Source organism: Symphodus melops (genome assembly GCF_947650265.1).
Source record: "Symphodus melops genome assembly, chromosome: 13".
Lineage (NCBI taxonomy): Eukaryota > Metazoa > Chordata > Actinopteri > Labriformes > Labridae > Symphodus > Symphodus melops.
Window position 1 is genome coordinate 23947898 of NC_136703.1, and position 13150 is coordinate 23961047.

The window sequence follows — 13150 nt, forward strand, 5'->3', positions numbered from 1 at the left end:
TTTTTCAAACATTCCCCTGTGGTCTAAATGAAACATCTGTGCTGTGATTTGGTCCAAATATAACGTGAATAGAGCAGCAGAGGAGATTTGTGACCCTGTAGAAAACAGCTGTTTTGGTGTCTGTCTCTTTAAATGCAATGAGCCCCCCCCCCCTCTAAGTTTCCATGGTAGACATCAGTCCTTCGCTAGGGAGAATAAAAATGGCGGACCTGCGCAAAAGTTTTGCTCTAGACTGGAGGTGGAGTCAAAGGGTGGAGATACTATGGAGAAAAGGGGATTGTGACATCACGAGGAGAGACTGGATGGATTTATTTCACAATTTGTGGGTCTGTCAGGTTGCCCAAATAAATGTTCAAAAACACAGCCAAAAAAAAAGATTTTTTTTTTTTACAATATACCTCCTATAAATCTGAAGTACTTCCATCACTTTTAAAATTTCACTCACATGACTTAAAAAACACATTTCTATTTGTGCATTTTTTTCCCTCATTTAAATACTGTATTAGGTCTATTTTGAGCTTTTACCCAAAATGTCTTGCTAGTAAAGCTCTTTCATGGAAAACAGCCAATTTTACAAATCCTACTTTTACTTTATTCTGTGAGTAAGTTCTCCCACTCCTGCACATATATATTTTTTTTTTCGTATGACAGGCAACATCATCTCTGTGTAATCTCATCATCTCGAGGCATCACACTGCTCCTGCAGATTGATCGCCTTTCACTGAGCCTTTGTGGCCGCAGAACAAAAGGAAATGAGCGGGAGGCCTCGATGTGTCACATGTGGTGCCTTTGATTAACATACTAAACCTGTTTGTGTAACAGGATCTCAGGGTGAGGGAAGAATACTGAAAATCTGATTCACACTATTTGCAAGCGGGGGAAAACATTTTTTTTAATTTAAAGGCAGCACATTTAAGTGATTGATTTTTAATGATGCAAATGAAGGGAAACCTCACAGTTTGATCCAAATGGATTTCATTATATGTACACTATGTCTTAATTTGATATGTGTATAATTTGTAGTTTTTGTTTCACAAGTACACAATGATCATTATGACAAATATGCGTTTCGTTTTGGGTATGCTTGCCTAACCTGCAGATCTACTCGTCTCTCTGAAATAAAAATCACTGGATTTGTCTGACCTGTTTGGTGACACATTTAATAGTTTCCAAAACATCATTACAGACGACAAGTAACGTCTATGAGATTACAACAGGGAGGATAAAGCAACAACCAAGTTTAATTTGAGGAAGATAGTTAAGTGGAGTCTTTGTCCACTGTTCCTTCGCCAAAAAAAAAAAAAAAGTATTTTAGACATTGCTTCCATTCAGAGAGAGAATATAAGAGAATGTTTATGTCTCAATACACTGAATGTCATTCATTGATGGTATTAATGTATGGCTTTGAGCAAGCATCAGTGCATAGTGTCTCTTTAAAATGGTTTGAGGGTGGAGGAGGGGCTGTTATTTAACTTCACATTAGGGTGCTACTGTAGGTGTTAGTCTTCCTCTCACAATAATCACTGTTTCTTTCTCATAGGGTATACAGTGACAATATATTCTATTTAACTGCGTTGTGTATCTTAAGCCCTCTTGTGACATAGTTTTGCATGCTAGTTTTTGTCATGTACAATCATTATGGGATATAGGAAACCTCCCCCCCTCCTTTCAAGATCAAACATGTGCCTGTCACTGCAGCATTTAGTGGGCTTTAAGGAGAACATCATCGAATTGTGTATAAAAAAACACGCAATGGTTTTTTTTTATGTTGAGAAACAGAAAGAGGAAAATGTCGTTTGTCAACTAACCTGCTTCTGCAAAAAACCTTCACGTTTCTGTGAAAAAAAACTTGGTGGCACCCCTCCCCCACATCCACATGGTGGCTGATGCATGACGCGAGAGCGTGGAAGAAGAAGATTTAAAGAGGCCTCGATCAAATCACCGATAACATCAAACAGTGTTTGTTTTAAAGTAAGATTGTGAATCCGATCAACACGTCAAATTCCCTTTGTACGTTCCAGCATTTATAATCGCAGCTTTAAACGTGATCAAAAGGAAACACTTAAGTGAACAAAGACTTTCATTATAAAATAATTTGCAATACACTGAATAATAACTTAGAACCTTAATTTCCCCAAATAATCGTGATGAAATCCCCCAAGATGTATAGTTTATACTTTACAATAACATGTCTTAAAATGGGATCGACTAGGCTGAAGACTCAAGTTTCATTCAAACATTCAGACATGCAATGTAGGGTTAAACTTTTTTTTTTTCCTCAACAGGTATTTATATATATGCCTATATTCAAATCGACAATAAGGCTACTTGAGTGTTTCAAACGAAGAGGAACATGTCGGTTCTTAGTCATCCAGGTTATGGTAAATTGAAGCTTAAATGGATGAGTCTCAAAATCCTTACACATGGTTGCATTTTTTCACAACAGAAACCTAACCCTTATTCTGTCATGGACAAACGTGACACTGCAACGGAAACATCTAAAGCTGTAAAAACTACAGACTATGTGGTTTAATGTGTAGAGTTTATCCTGTATGTTTTGCATAGCCTATGTTTTGTTATTGTTGATTAAATGTGTTGTAAGTTAAATTGTGTGAATAAAGTTTTTTGGTTTGGAAAAAAATAAAGGTCACTATCTCATTGAAAAACGTAACACAGAAACAACAAAAAAACATCTCAAGCTGTCAAAACTAGTGTTTACTTTTTTTTCTCCAATATTTATCCTGGACATGTTTAGTATGTTTCTGTTTTGTTTTCTTTGCTATTTTGTAAGTGAATTTGTGTGAAAAAGTTTTGTTTGGAAAAAAAAAAGTCATTATCTTATACAAAAACGTAATAGTGCCACAACAAAAACATCTCAAACTGTAAAAACTACTGCTTAATATGTAAGTTTTTTATCAAGCTTTAGCATGTTTTTGTTTTATGTTTTGCTATTTTGCAAATTAAATTGTGAAAATAAAGTTTTCATTTAAAAAAACAAAACGTTATTAATGTAGTGTTTTTGGGTTATTTGTGCTAATCCCTTTCTGTTTTTCATGAACACGTGACTGCCCTATGAGTGGTTTAGGGTTTTTTTGGTAGTGGGGGGAGGTTCTCGTGCACGCGCCCCATCCCTTCCCCGTGAGAGTGGTTGGGAGAGAGCGCGCGCCTCAGAACTCAACAGCTGCACAGTGAGAACAAATATGAGATTCACATTCAAACAAATTGATAAAGGTGAGAGAGAGCTGTCGACCCGGTCAGCCTTGCAACTGAAATGAAGAAACAACTCGCACAAAACAACCCGGCTCACTGAATCCAGCCGCTCGCACTGTCAGTGTCATTATTAATCCGGAAATTCTCAGTTGGTAGGTATTGTTTGGTGAGTTTCTAACACAGTCGAGACAACAAGAAGAAGCTGTAATTCGCTAACTTTTGTAGTTCGCGTTTAACCATAAAACCTCGCGACGTTATCGCTTAGCAACGCATTCTGGTTAGCCAACTTTTAAACCTAATCAATAGCGACACAAAGTGAGAATAGCAGTGTGATTTGATGCTGATATGTTGTTATGCGAATAACCATGGAGGACACGTTTCTACTCGAGTTTCACTTTAACTGAATTATTGTGATTTAAAAATGAAAGCGTTAACTCCTCAAACTTCGTCAAAACAACATCGATAAATGGTGATTTTGTATCGGTAAGAAAAAGACACCAACTCCTCGTGCTCTGCTTATTATGCACACATTGAAATGTAATAGCAACAAAAAAACCACAAACTTTGGTGAAGTTTACGTCGTTTAGTTTGTTTTCTATATGTTTAACTGGTGACTTTAAGGGCACCCCTCCTCTTTTTGCTAACATATATAGGTTGTGTTTTTTTTCTTTTTTTTTTAAACATGGGCTGTGGTTTACTGCCATAACAAGGTGGCTAACGTAAACGCTGCCTCACACAAAGCATGCATGTGCTTTAAGGACACACACACACACATACCACCTCATTACCATCCACAGTGGCTGGAGCTCACCTGGACTGAGTTTAAAAGTACAACCAGGCAAAGTAATTAAATCAACTTAAACAATAAATTACTATTTGGTCCCATGTTAAATATGTTAAGCTGCATTATTGGAGAGAATAGGTGTGATTCACTGGGGAAATTAAACTCATTTTCCCCTGTATTAACATTATGTCTATAGTAGTAGAAGCCAGTGGTCCCTGAAGAAGTCTTTATACTCTTTAATTTGGACCTAAATGTGTTCTTTAAGTGGCCCGTCCAGCACAAACAGTTACATGTAAGACTAATATTATTTGTGCATACTTGACAATTAGAGACAAAGAAGGTCGGGTCATCCCTTCAGTCACCATACTAGGAAAAAAAACTGCAATGTAGTATTGAATAGGACCATGATGTAGATGTATTCACATGAAATAATGTCTTAAAGTAAATGACAGGGTTCTTGCAGGTCCTTGAATAGTCTCATAAAGTTTTAGATTTGGACAACTCAAGGTTGTAAAATGTCGTGACACTCTTAATCTACACGGTTTAAATAGTGTGAGATATTTTTGTTCCTTCTCTGGATTTGTCCAGGCGACGATTCTCAGCAGAATTTAAGATAAGATATCTTTATTGTCACTTTACAAGTACAACAACATACTGTTGGAGCAAGCCTGTAAGTGCCTAATATACTAAAACCACATTACAAATACGAATAAATAATTCAATATGAAATACATTTCCAGCTGTGTTTTTAGTAAGCATTCACAGAAGCGTAACGGGATTAGGAAAATCTGGCTTTGAGAGGAAACGTCCTGAGAAATGTTGCAAGATAGGCAAAAAAAAAGTGAATAACCTTAGACTAATGGGAATCAAAGACATGTAGTCCTAAATGAAATCTATAAAGTACGAAGCAAAAACATTATTTGTTTTTTCTTTTGTTTGGGTTTTAAAAAGTCTGAAGTGTGCAGCAACCCTGAAAGCACGAAGCGATAGATATTTGAATGTGATACAGAAGCCATTATGTGTTTTTACTCTTGACACAGTATTTTACAAGAGATGCATGATAGCACAGTGAACCACGTTACAAATATATGAAGTTATTAAATGGTGAGGATGAAGGGTTACCAGCTGGTCGTCTGCTTGAACAGATCGATACAGGACAAATAGGTTTAAAACCCTAACGTGCTCACACACTGTAATGCAACAACAGGCTGCTTTTATATTAGTTGTTCCAGTCTTCACCTGCGTTAGCCTTGAGCCTTTGAACTGGCTGGTCCTGTAGTTCCACTTTTGTGCCAGTGTGCTCCTTATAAGCCGTCGTGGAAAAAGCTACAATGACAAAACCACAAGGAGGGAGTCCCCGGGGTCACAGAACGAAAGGAAAGCTTCACATGCAGCATGCCTCATGAATGTGTGTGTGAGTCAGCAACGCTGCTAGAACACACCGAACACGTTTCATTTCTCAGTTGTTTATTTTTAAGATGTGCAGTGCAAACCGAACTACGACCATTCAACACATCGGAAATACTTACATGTAGCAGGTGGTTGTAAAATAGAAGGAAAAGGTTGTTTGTATCCAGTAAAATGCTGAATATTAGATTATATAGTGAAGTATCTCGTCTCGTTTTTATGCAGCTGCTATCATTCACTCTCAGTTACAAACACTGAATCTCTCAGGAGCTTATGTTTGAAAGTAGCTTTGATTGTTAAGGATACAAACATGCATGCACGCTAAAGGTGTGCACCTTGGATTGAAGAAAACAATCCACGTACAGTTTCTCACTGTGTCATCAGTGGACACAGGAAATGAGTCGTTTGTGCAGTTGATTGCCTAAAAAGATACATTTCCTGTTTCAGTTTTAAAGGAGCCCATTTTCTCTCTGTGTGGTTGCGTGTGTAACGGATTGTTCTCCGTGGAAGGTTGCAGCTACCTGATCCTGTCTTTTTTCTTTGTTTCTAGGTTCCTAATATTCTGGACGGTGCATAGAGCGTCGTGTTTCCGCCTGAAGAGGACAATGCCGACTCACTCATTGCTGCCGTTTGTGGAGAGCCCAGACGGCCTTGCTCAAGACATTCTCATTAGTAACAATGCAAGCGTCCCGGGGCCGGGCTCCAGCATGACGCCACACGCCACCTACTCTGAAAAAGCTGTGTTGCAATCGGGCGGAAGTGTGCCAGTGTCTTGCATGTTTTGCGACCTGACCTTCGCCCATCAGGAGGAGCTGGGACCGCACGTGCTCGCGCAGCACCCCACCACTTTCTTTGAACCGGCCGTTCTCCGAGTGGAGGCCGAGTTCAGGATCCCGGGAGAGAGACCCCGGGCCAAACCCGGCACCCTGCCCGCGGAGAAGGAGGAGGTTCATAGCTGCATCGTGTGTGGTCAGGTTTCACAAGATGCCAGTGAGCTGGAGACCCACATGAGGAAGCACAAGGACTATTTTACTTACTGTTGCAACGTGTGCGGGCGGAGGTTTAGAGAGCCCTGGTTCCTCAAGAACCACATGAAAATGCACGTGAAACCAGGAGTCAAGAGCAAGGCCCAGCAAGACCTGGATACCCCCGTCACCATCAACGACGTGGTCCAGGAGCAAGCAGCAGAGCCTGTAGTTACTGTTTACAAAATGTGCATGGTTTGTGGGTTTTTCTTCCCCGACCACGACAGTTTAGTTGAACACAGTAAAGTGCACAATCGAGAGGTGGAGCCGGGCAAAGATAAAGACAAGGAGAGCATTCACCACACTACCGAACCCCTTCAAAACCAAGAAACTGTTCTTCAGAGTTTAGGACTCAGGCCTCACTCTGCAGGAAAGAGTTTGCTACAAGAGAGATCATCAAAATGGATCCCTCAGCTGGATCCCTTTAACACGTACCAGGCCTGGCAACTCGCAACCAAAGGCAAGATAGCAGTGGGTCCCAATACGACCAAAGATCTGGGCCAGGAAGCCAGCACAGACAACGAGGAATGCGGCTCCGATAAGGAGGAGCTGAATAATATTTGGACGGAGGGACAGGGAGACAAAGCCACAAAAGAGGTGCTTGGAAGAGAGCTGCGGTCTCAGACACAGAGCGCAGCAGACAACCCCCAACCACAGAGGAGGTCTCTGATGCAAAAAGATAAAGAGAGGCCGACAACTTGTGAGGAATGTCAGAGGACGTTCAGGACCTACCACCAGTTAGTTCTCCACTCCAGGGTCCACAAACGAGAAAGAGGAGGAGGAGAAGAAAGTCCCACTTCCTACTTGGAGGGGAAGTTAACGAGGGTGAACTCGCTTGAAAACGCAGACGAAGGCTCCGAGGAGGGATCTGAAGAGGCGGCTTCGACAGAAAATCTGGGTCCAGGTAAATGTTGGGATCTTTCAAGCTCCACACATAATACTGTTCTTGATTTGTTTAATGCAAGTAACTCTGTTACCAAGTGCGCCCTCTGCTGACAGGAGGGAGTATCACAAACGCTCCCTAACACTCTTTCTTTCTCTTACAAACAATTAAAATGCCTTCACGGGCATGGAGACCTTAAAACAAGCTCCTACAGGTTTCACATGTTAGATCTGTGTGACTCCTTCACAATAGCTTGATGACAAAAGGGGAGGAGTTTTTAAAAAATGGATTTAGATGTTTTTTTAACACTGTGCCTCTTGAGATCTCTGATGATCCAAAGAGAACCGCAAACTTGAACTTTTTGGAGTATAAAAAGTCCTCCTCATTTTGCAATTTTAAGAATAACTAATGCCGTTTGCTCTAATAATTTCTTTGTATTTGTCTTTTTTTTTTTTTGTCAAGGTGAAGAAGGATTTGACCGTTCAAAAGTGCGATCGAAAGCGTGCAGCTACTGTGGGAAATCCTTCAGGTCAAGCTATTACCTCACAGTTCACCTGAGGACACACACAGGTAAATGAGACACATTTGGTTTGAGTTATGAGCTCGCAGCAGGTTGAGTCTGTGGCTTTTGATTTAAACGTGACGTTTCTTTTTCTTTTTCTTTCAGGTGAGAAACCGTTCAAGTGTGCTTACTGTGATTATGCTGCAGCCCAGAAAACCTCGCTGAAATATCACCTGGACCGGCGCCACAAGGATAAACCTTATGTAGAAATTCCCAGCAGACCCGTTCCTTTAGTGCCCTCTCCAAATGATGTGAAACACAGACCTGACAATGAAAGTCCGGCTCCAAACAGGTCCAAACTCTGGCTCCCTGCAGCCAGACCGAGCTCCAGTGCAAAGCCAGAGGACAGATTTGACAACATGGGCTGCAAGCTGAGCAAACCGCTCATCCAGATGAATGCTGAGTATGAGAAATTAATTGCAAAGTCTGCTTACTCCCCGATTGATGATGTGGTCGTAAAGTGCCCCGTACCTGTTAACCTGAAGATGGAGAGGGAGGAAATAAAAGACGAGAACTCAGAGGCCCCATTAAATCTGTCCTTAAAAGTGTCGCTCTCCATCTCCGCCGGTGCAGAACCGAGAAACGCATTAACTCCAGTCGCCTGTTCGCTCTGTGCGTATAAAACCGTGTACCCTGAAGTTCTGATAATGCACAAAAAGCTGACGCACAAAGACAAGTCAGACTGCGCGAGAAGGAATGGATTTGGAGGAAGCGTGAAACAGAGGCGTCACACGGGTTGTCCCCCGGCGCTCGAAGGGAAGGATGTCACCCCGCTTCCGATGATAGATCGGCCACACCCTCGTCGAACAAAATCCCCGCCCCCTCAGCCCGCTAAACCGCAAGAGAAGACGGCGATCAACCCGCCTCAAGCCCCCAGGCGCTCCCCGCTTCACGCGCCCTCACATGACGTCATCAAGGAGGGCCACCGTCACAGGCTGGACTCGCATCCCAGTCAGGACTCGTCCAGGTTCACGGAGCTCATGAGGAAATCAAACACCGGTACCAAACACGTCCTGGACCAGCCGGTCCCGCCAGAGAGAGTGGGGATCGGCGAACGGAGTTACCCAGTGAGGAGCGGCGCCCTTTGGCAATCAGATGCCAGACTGTGCCTTTCTAGCCGCTTCGGGAGGCTGCCGCAGATGGATTTTGCCGAACCCTCCAGCAAGAAGTTAAAGTATGTGATGCCGACGGGACGGGAAGCGGAGACGAGCGAGAAGCCTGGATTTAGAGGAGCGACATCGGACGGGACCAACAGGCTGCTCATCTCGGGCCGGAGTGTGAAAACCACGTCACAGGGGCCGAGCGCGCCGACCATCTCCGACGCTTTGAAAACGACGTCTGCAGCTCTCGGAGGAGGTCTGGACTCTGATTGGAGCATGATGAACCTCCTGCACTCCTACACGCCCAATGACCTAGCGTCTTTCTATCACAGCACACCTGCCAATCCCAGCCATGGAGGCCTGAGCAACCCGAGAGCAGGTACGTGTTAGACCGACTGCTTAGATCATGTTCAATACCACGCGATTTAAACCATACAGCATCCATTATTTGAAAGACCGCTGGTCGACATTTATTCCTGAAGATAGATGTTAGGAGAAGAAGGAATCCATCAGAAATTGCTTGCAAACTCCTGCACACACATGTTGCCAAGTTATTAATGCAATTCACACAGTGTGCGGAAGTTTGTCTGCAGTTTTTGATGATTTAAAAAAAAAAAAAAATTATTATATGCCTAGGACTAATATGTTTTGTTTCCGCATCGTAAGGTTTAAAGTTGTGGTCATTTAGGATCTGCATACTGGAGCAGTTTGAAGCGTTAACATGAAAGGTTTTCTTCTCAGGGGGCAGAACTGTGCTGTACCAACACTTGCCCACTCTGCCCAACCTGCAGAGGAGAGACCCCTCAGGCCCCTTCGCTACCCAACGCTATGGGACCACTGACAAAAGTAACTAGAGTGGGCGCCAAGGTAGAAAAAAAACAAAACAAAACGGATGAACTACACTCTGAAAACTCCTGAACCAGAATCTTCAAATCGTCTGTGTGGCTCTTGACATGCGTGTGTCATACGTGACAAGTGTTAAGTATTTCTTCTCCCCTCTTTAGATTTGAACTTTGCTGCTACCTTATTTGGATAACTCTTTGTAATATAAGTTAAATACAAACATGTAAGAGGGATGGTTTGTGCTGAAAAACGCTCCTGGTCCCCTTCATTTGATATATATATATATTGTTATTGTTTTTTTAGTTAAGGAAAACTGTGCTGCAGAAACATTTCAGGGCATGAGCCTTTAAGATATTTTTTTTTTCTTTTGTCCCAAAAAAAGAAACCAGTGCAGGTAAATTTTTTCTAAAAGATATTTTTCACGGGTGTGCACTGTGATCTTTTTCTCCCTTTCATACTTGTAAGTTAGTTAATCCGTAGCTGATCCGGACTCTGTAAATGTCTATGACATAACGGCAGCCTTTGTACGTAAGGTCAGGGCGATATATCTCGAAGCGTTCAGTACATAAAATTCTATTGAATAAAAATGTATGAAATATAATTTGCGTGGGGGGGAAAAGCTGCTGTTCCGTTCACTTCCTGTTTATTTCCATGCAGCAGTTTCAAACTTTTCCATTTTTTATTTTATTTTTTTTTTACCCCCCAAAGACACTGAAGGGTGCGTGTGGGGAATTTGCTTGGAATAACTTGATGGCTTCGGCCACACAAAAACAAAAAAACAAAAAGTCCTGTGTGTGTGTTGAAGTGGTCTACCTCATGTTGTGCGATCGACACTGTTATTTTCATTAAATTAAAAAAAAAAAAAAAGAAGAAGAAGAAAAAAAACGTTAGCTTGGCCGAGCAGAGCCGCGTGACGCACCGAACCTGTGGCACGTGACCAACTGTAACACAATTCTTCTCGTGGATCTCTTGATATGCTCTACATTTACGAGCCCAGTTTTAAACACAGAACAGATTTAGTTGTGGTTATGATTTGTCTTCTCTAAAAGGGTAAACGGTTATCGTCTGCTTTAGCGGCGCCTCGGATCCATCAGCTGCACGAGGTCCTGTTGGTGTATTAAATGAGTGTATGCAGGAGTTTCCTGACGTTGACTCATTAAAGGCTGGTTTGACTGTGTAGTGACGGACGGCTGGATTTACGTGTACACTGTGAACAGAGTCTCAGGTGAACTCATTTTGTCAGCTTCTTCGGTCTTCTTTGAATTGTTGCCACTTTGAAAGCCTTTTGGTTAAGTTATTTCTTTTTGCTGTCGTTGTTTGGTCAGTAAAACCCACATGTGTACTTATGTAAAAATGACAAAATATTGTTTGAGATTTGTATTACACATTTCATTAATAAAGTGAGAGGCGAACAGCTCTGTGGTGTCCTTCATTACTCCATCGTCCGAAGACCGGTCTCAAGACCACTCTGTGAGGGTCTAGTCTTGGGAATCGAGGCCACTAAAAGTCCACTTTTCTGTGATTTATTCTAAAAGAACAAATGACATCAATTCTTTTTCAGTTTAATTTCTATCCCCTGGTCACGGCCGATATTTATGGTCTTGGTCCAGACCTGGTCTAGATCCTTAAAAATCTCATTTTTTAAAATCCAGAATCCATAAAGCTTTTTTAAAAAAAAAAAGACATCTTCAGTCTTATTTTTAACCCTAAACTGCTGAGAGGGAAAGGGGGAACTGTCACAACTGCACAATTACGTTTGCAGGGATTTGGTTTTGGAAAGTTGCTGACTGACGCTGTGCAGGAAATGTTTTCTCTCCACACAGAGGCTCGTGGCAGACACGGATTTGAACCTTTTTGCTGTAAGGCAACAAGGCCGGACCACTGCATCTCCGTGCAGACCCTTTACTGTCCTACAAGGTGCAATTTAAAGTTTTAATTGCTGTTTGTCGATAACCGATTTTTAGACTACAGGACAATAATCAGAAGTGCATTAAAAGTGATTTATCCGTGTTCATAACATCCAAAGGGAGGCGGGGAGAACACTTCTGCTGACGCTCAAGCCTCCCCTCCTCCTTTTTAAAACAATATTATGTGCATAGATTATAATGTGCTGAGGCCAAGAGACACAGAGGTTCAAAGCGAGAGAGGCCCGGTTCCTTGAACTCGCTCCGAGGGGACGACCTCAAAGGACCGCTTTAATTGCAGATTGTAGAACAGCGAGACTCTGGATCCCCGAAAGTAAAGATTTGGATAAAGACTGAGGCGACCACCTCGTGGAGCTGCTACACACAAGACGTCCAAATGAAGAGTGGACTTTGAGACGCATGCTTTACCAGAGCAATGCTCCTCCAAGCATCTTCACCCCACAACAACGAGTTCGACCACCTGACACCCGTCACACCTGTGTCAAAACATGAACCATGATCACTAATGTAAATCATGTATTGTGTGTAGGTCACTCAAAACACTGCGAGAAGATATCCTATACAAAACAAATAAAAAAATAAATAATTAATTAAAGCTGCAATAACTGAACACAAAGAGTTCAGAAGAACATGAACATGAATGGAATCAGCGCAGACCAGAAAACATGACATAGATGGAAAATATGACCAGATGATTGTCCTCTTTTGCATCAATAACTCAGATTGGCCACTAGAGGGCAGTATTTCCAAAGTCTAGATTAAAGCTTTTTCTCGTCAGTGCTCAGAGCCTTGCTTCTTCAGTATGTTGTTACTGTTATGATCACAGTGGAAGTACACAGTTGATCATTGTATGAAATACAGTTGGTTTGTATTTCCCTTTTTGCAGCATAATCTGTTAAAAGCTGAAGTTACTTTTTTTTTCTTTCTTTTTTTTAAATCCACCTCTTAAGACAGGAGAAAATGTGCATGTCAGCTCTTTTTTTATTTAAAGTAAAGTGAATCCTGCACTTGTGGCCACACCTTCATTGTAAACATCTCACAGGTGTCTCCTATCATCGGCTGTCACACACGCCAGGTATGACATCACAGATAGCGGCCTGTGTGTCAAACAGAGCAGTGCAGCAGTGTGTGTGTGTGTGTGTGTGTTTTTCTCTCCTCTCTTTGTGTTTCCTTGAGTCCTTAAAAAGCTTCCTGAGAGAAGTTCACTAACAGCTTCTACATCTGCGAGACACGAGCGCACTATTGTCCATAAACAGAGAGGGCTGACAGAACCCATCATGGCAGTGCTTTCTGTAAACAGCAAATTGCAAGGGACAATCTTCAGCGCATTGAACACTTTAAACTTAGATTTCTTTTTCAGCCCCTCCTCCCGTTTTGAGTAGACCACATCTGTTTGCTGTCTGTTCCCCTG

General features: G+C 42.0%; 1 protein-coding gene across 4 annotated transcripts; it reads left to right on the top strand.

Annotated features, from left to right (window-relative positions):
- Positions 1-3094: 3094 nt before the first annotated feature.
- On the top strand, positions 3095-11228 carry znf217 (zinc finger protein 217). 4 transcript variants are annotated; one of them, XM_079360020.1, is made up of 5 exons: positions 3095-3380; positions 5981-7330; positions 7772-7879; positions 7977-9350; positions 9713-11228. In XM_079360020.1, the coding sequence occupies exons 2-5, from the start codon at positions 6007-6009 to the stop codon at positions 9823-9825; spliced, it is 2919 nt and encodes a 972-aa protein (XP_079216146.1). In that variant the 5' UTR covers positions 3095-3380; positions 5981-6006; the 3' UTR covers positions 9826-11228. The 4 variants fall into 4 exon arrangements, with proteins under 4 accessions (XP_079216146.1, XP_079216148.1, XP_079216147.1 ...); XM_079360022.1 differs by having other exon boundaries at positions 3095-3376; positions 5952-7330; XM_079360021.1 differs by having other exon boundaries at positions 3095-3362; positions 5952-7330.
- Positions 11229-13150: the final 1922 nt, after the last annotated feature.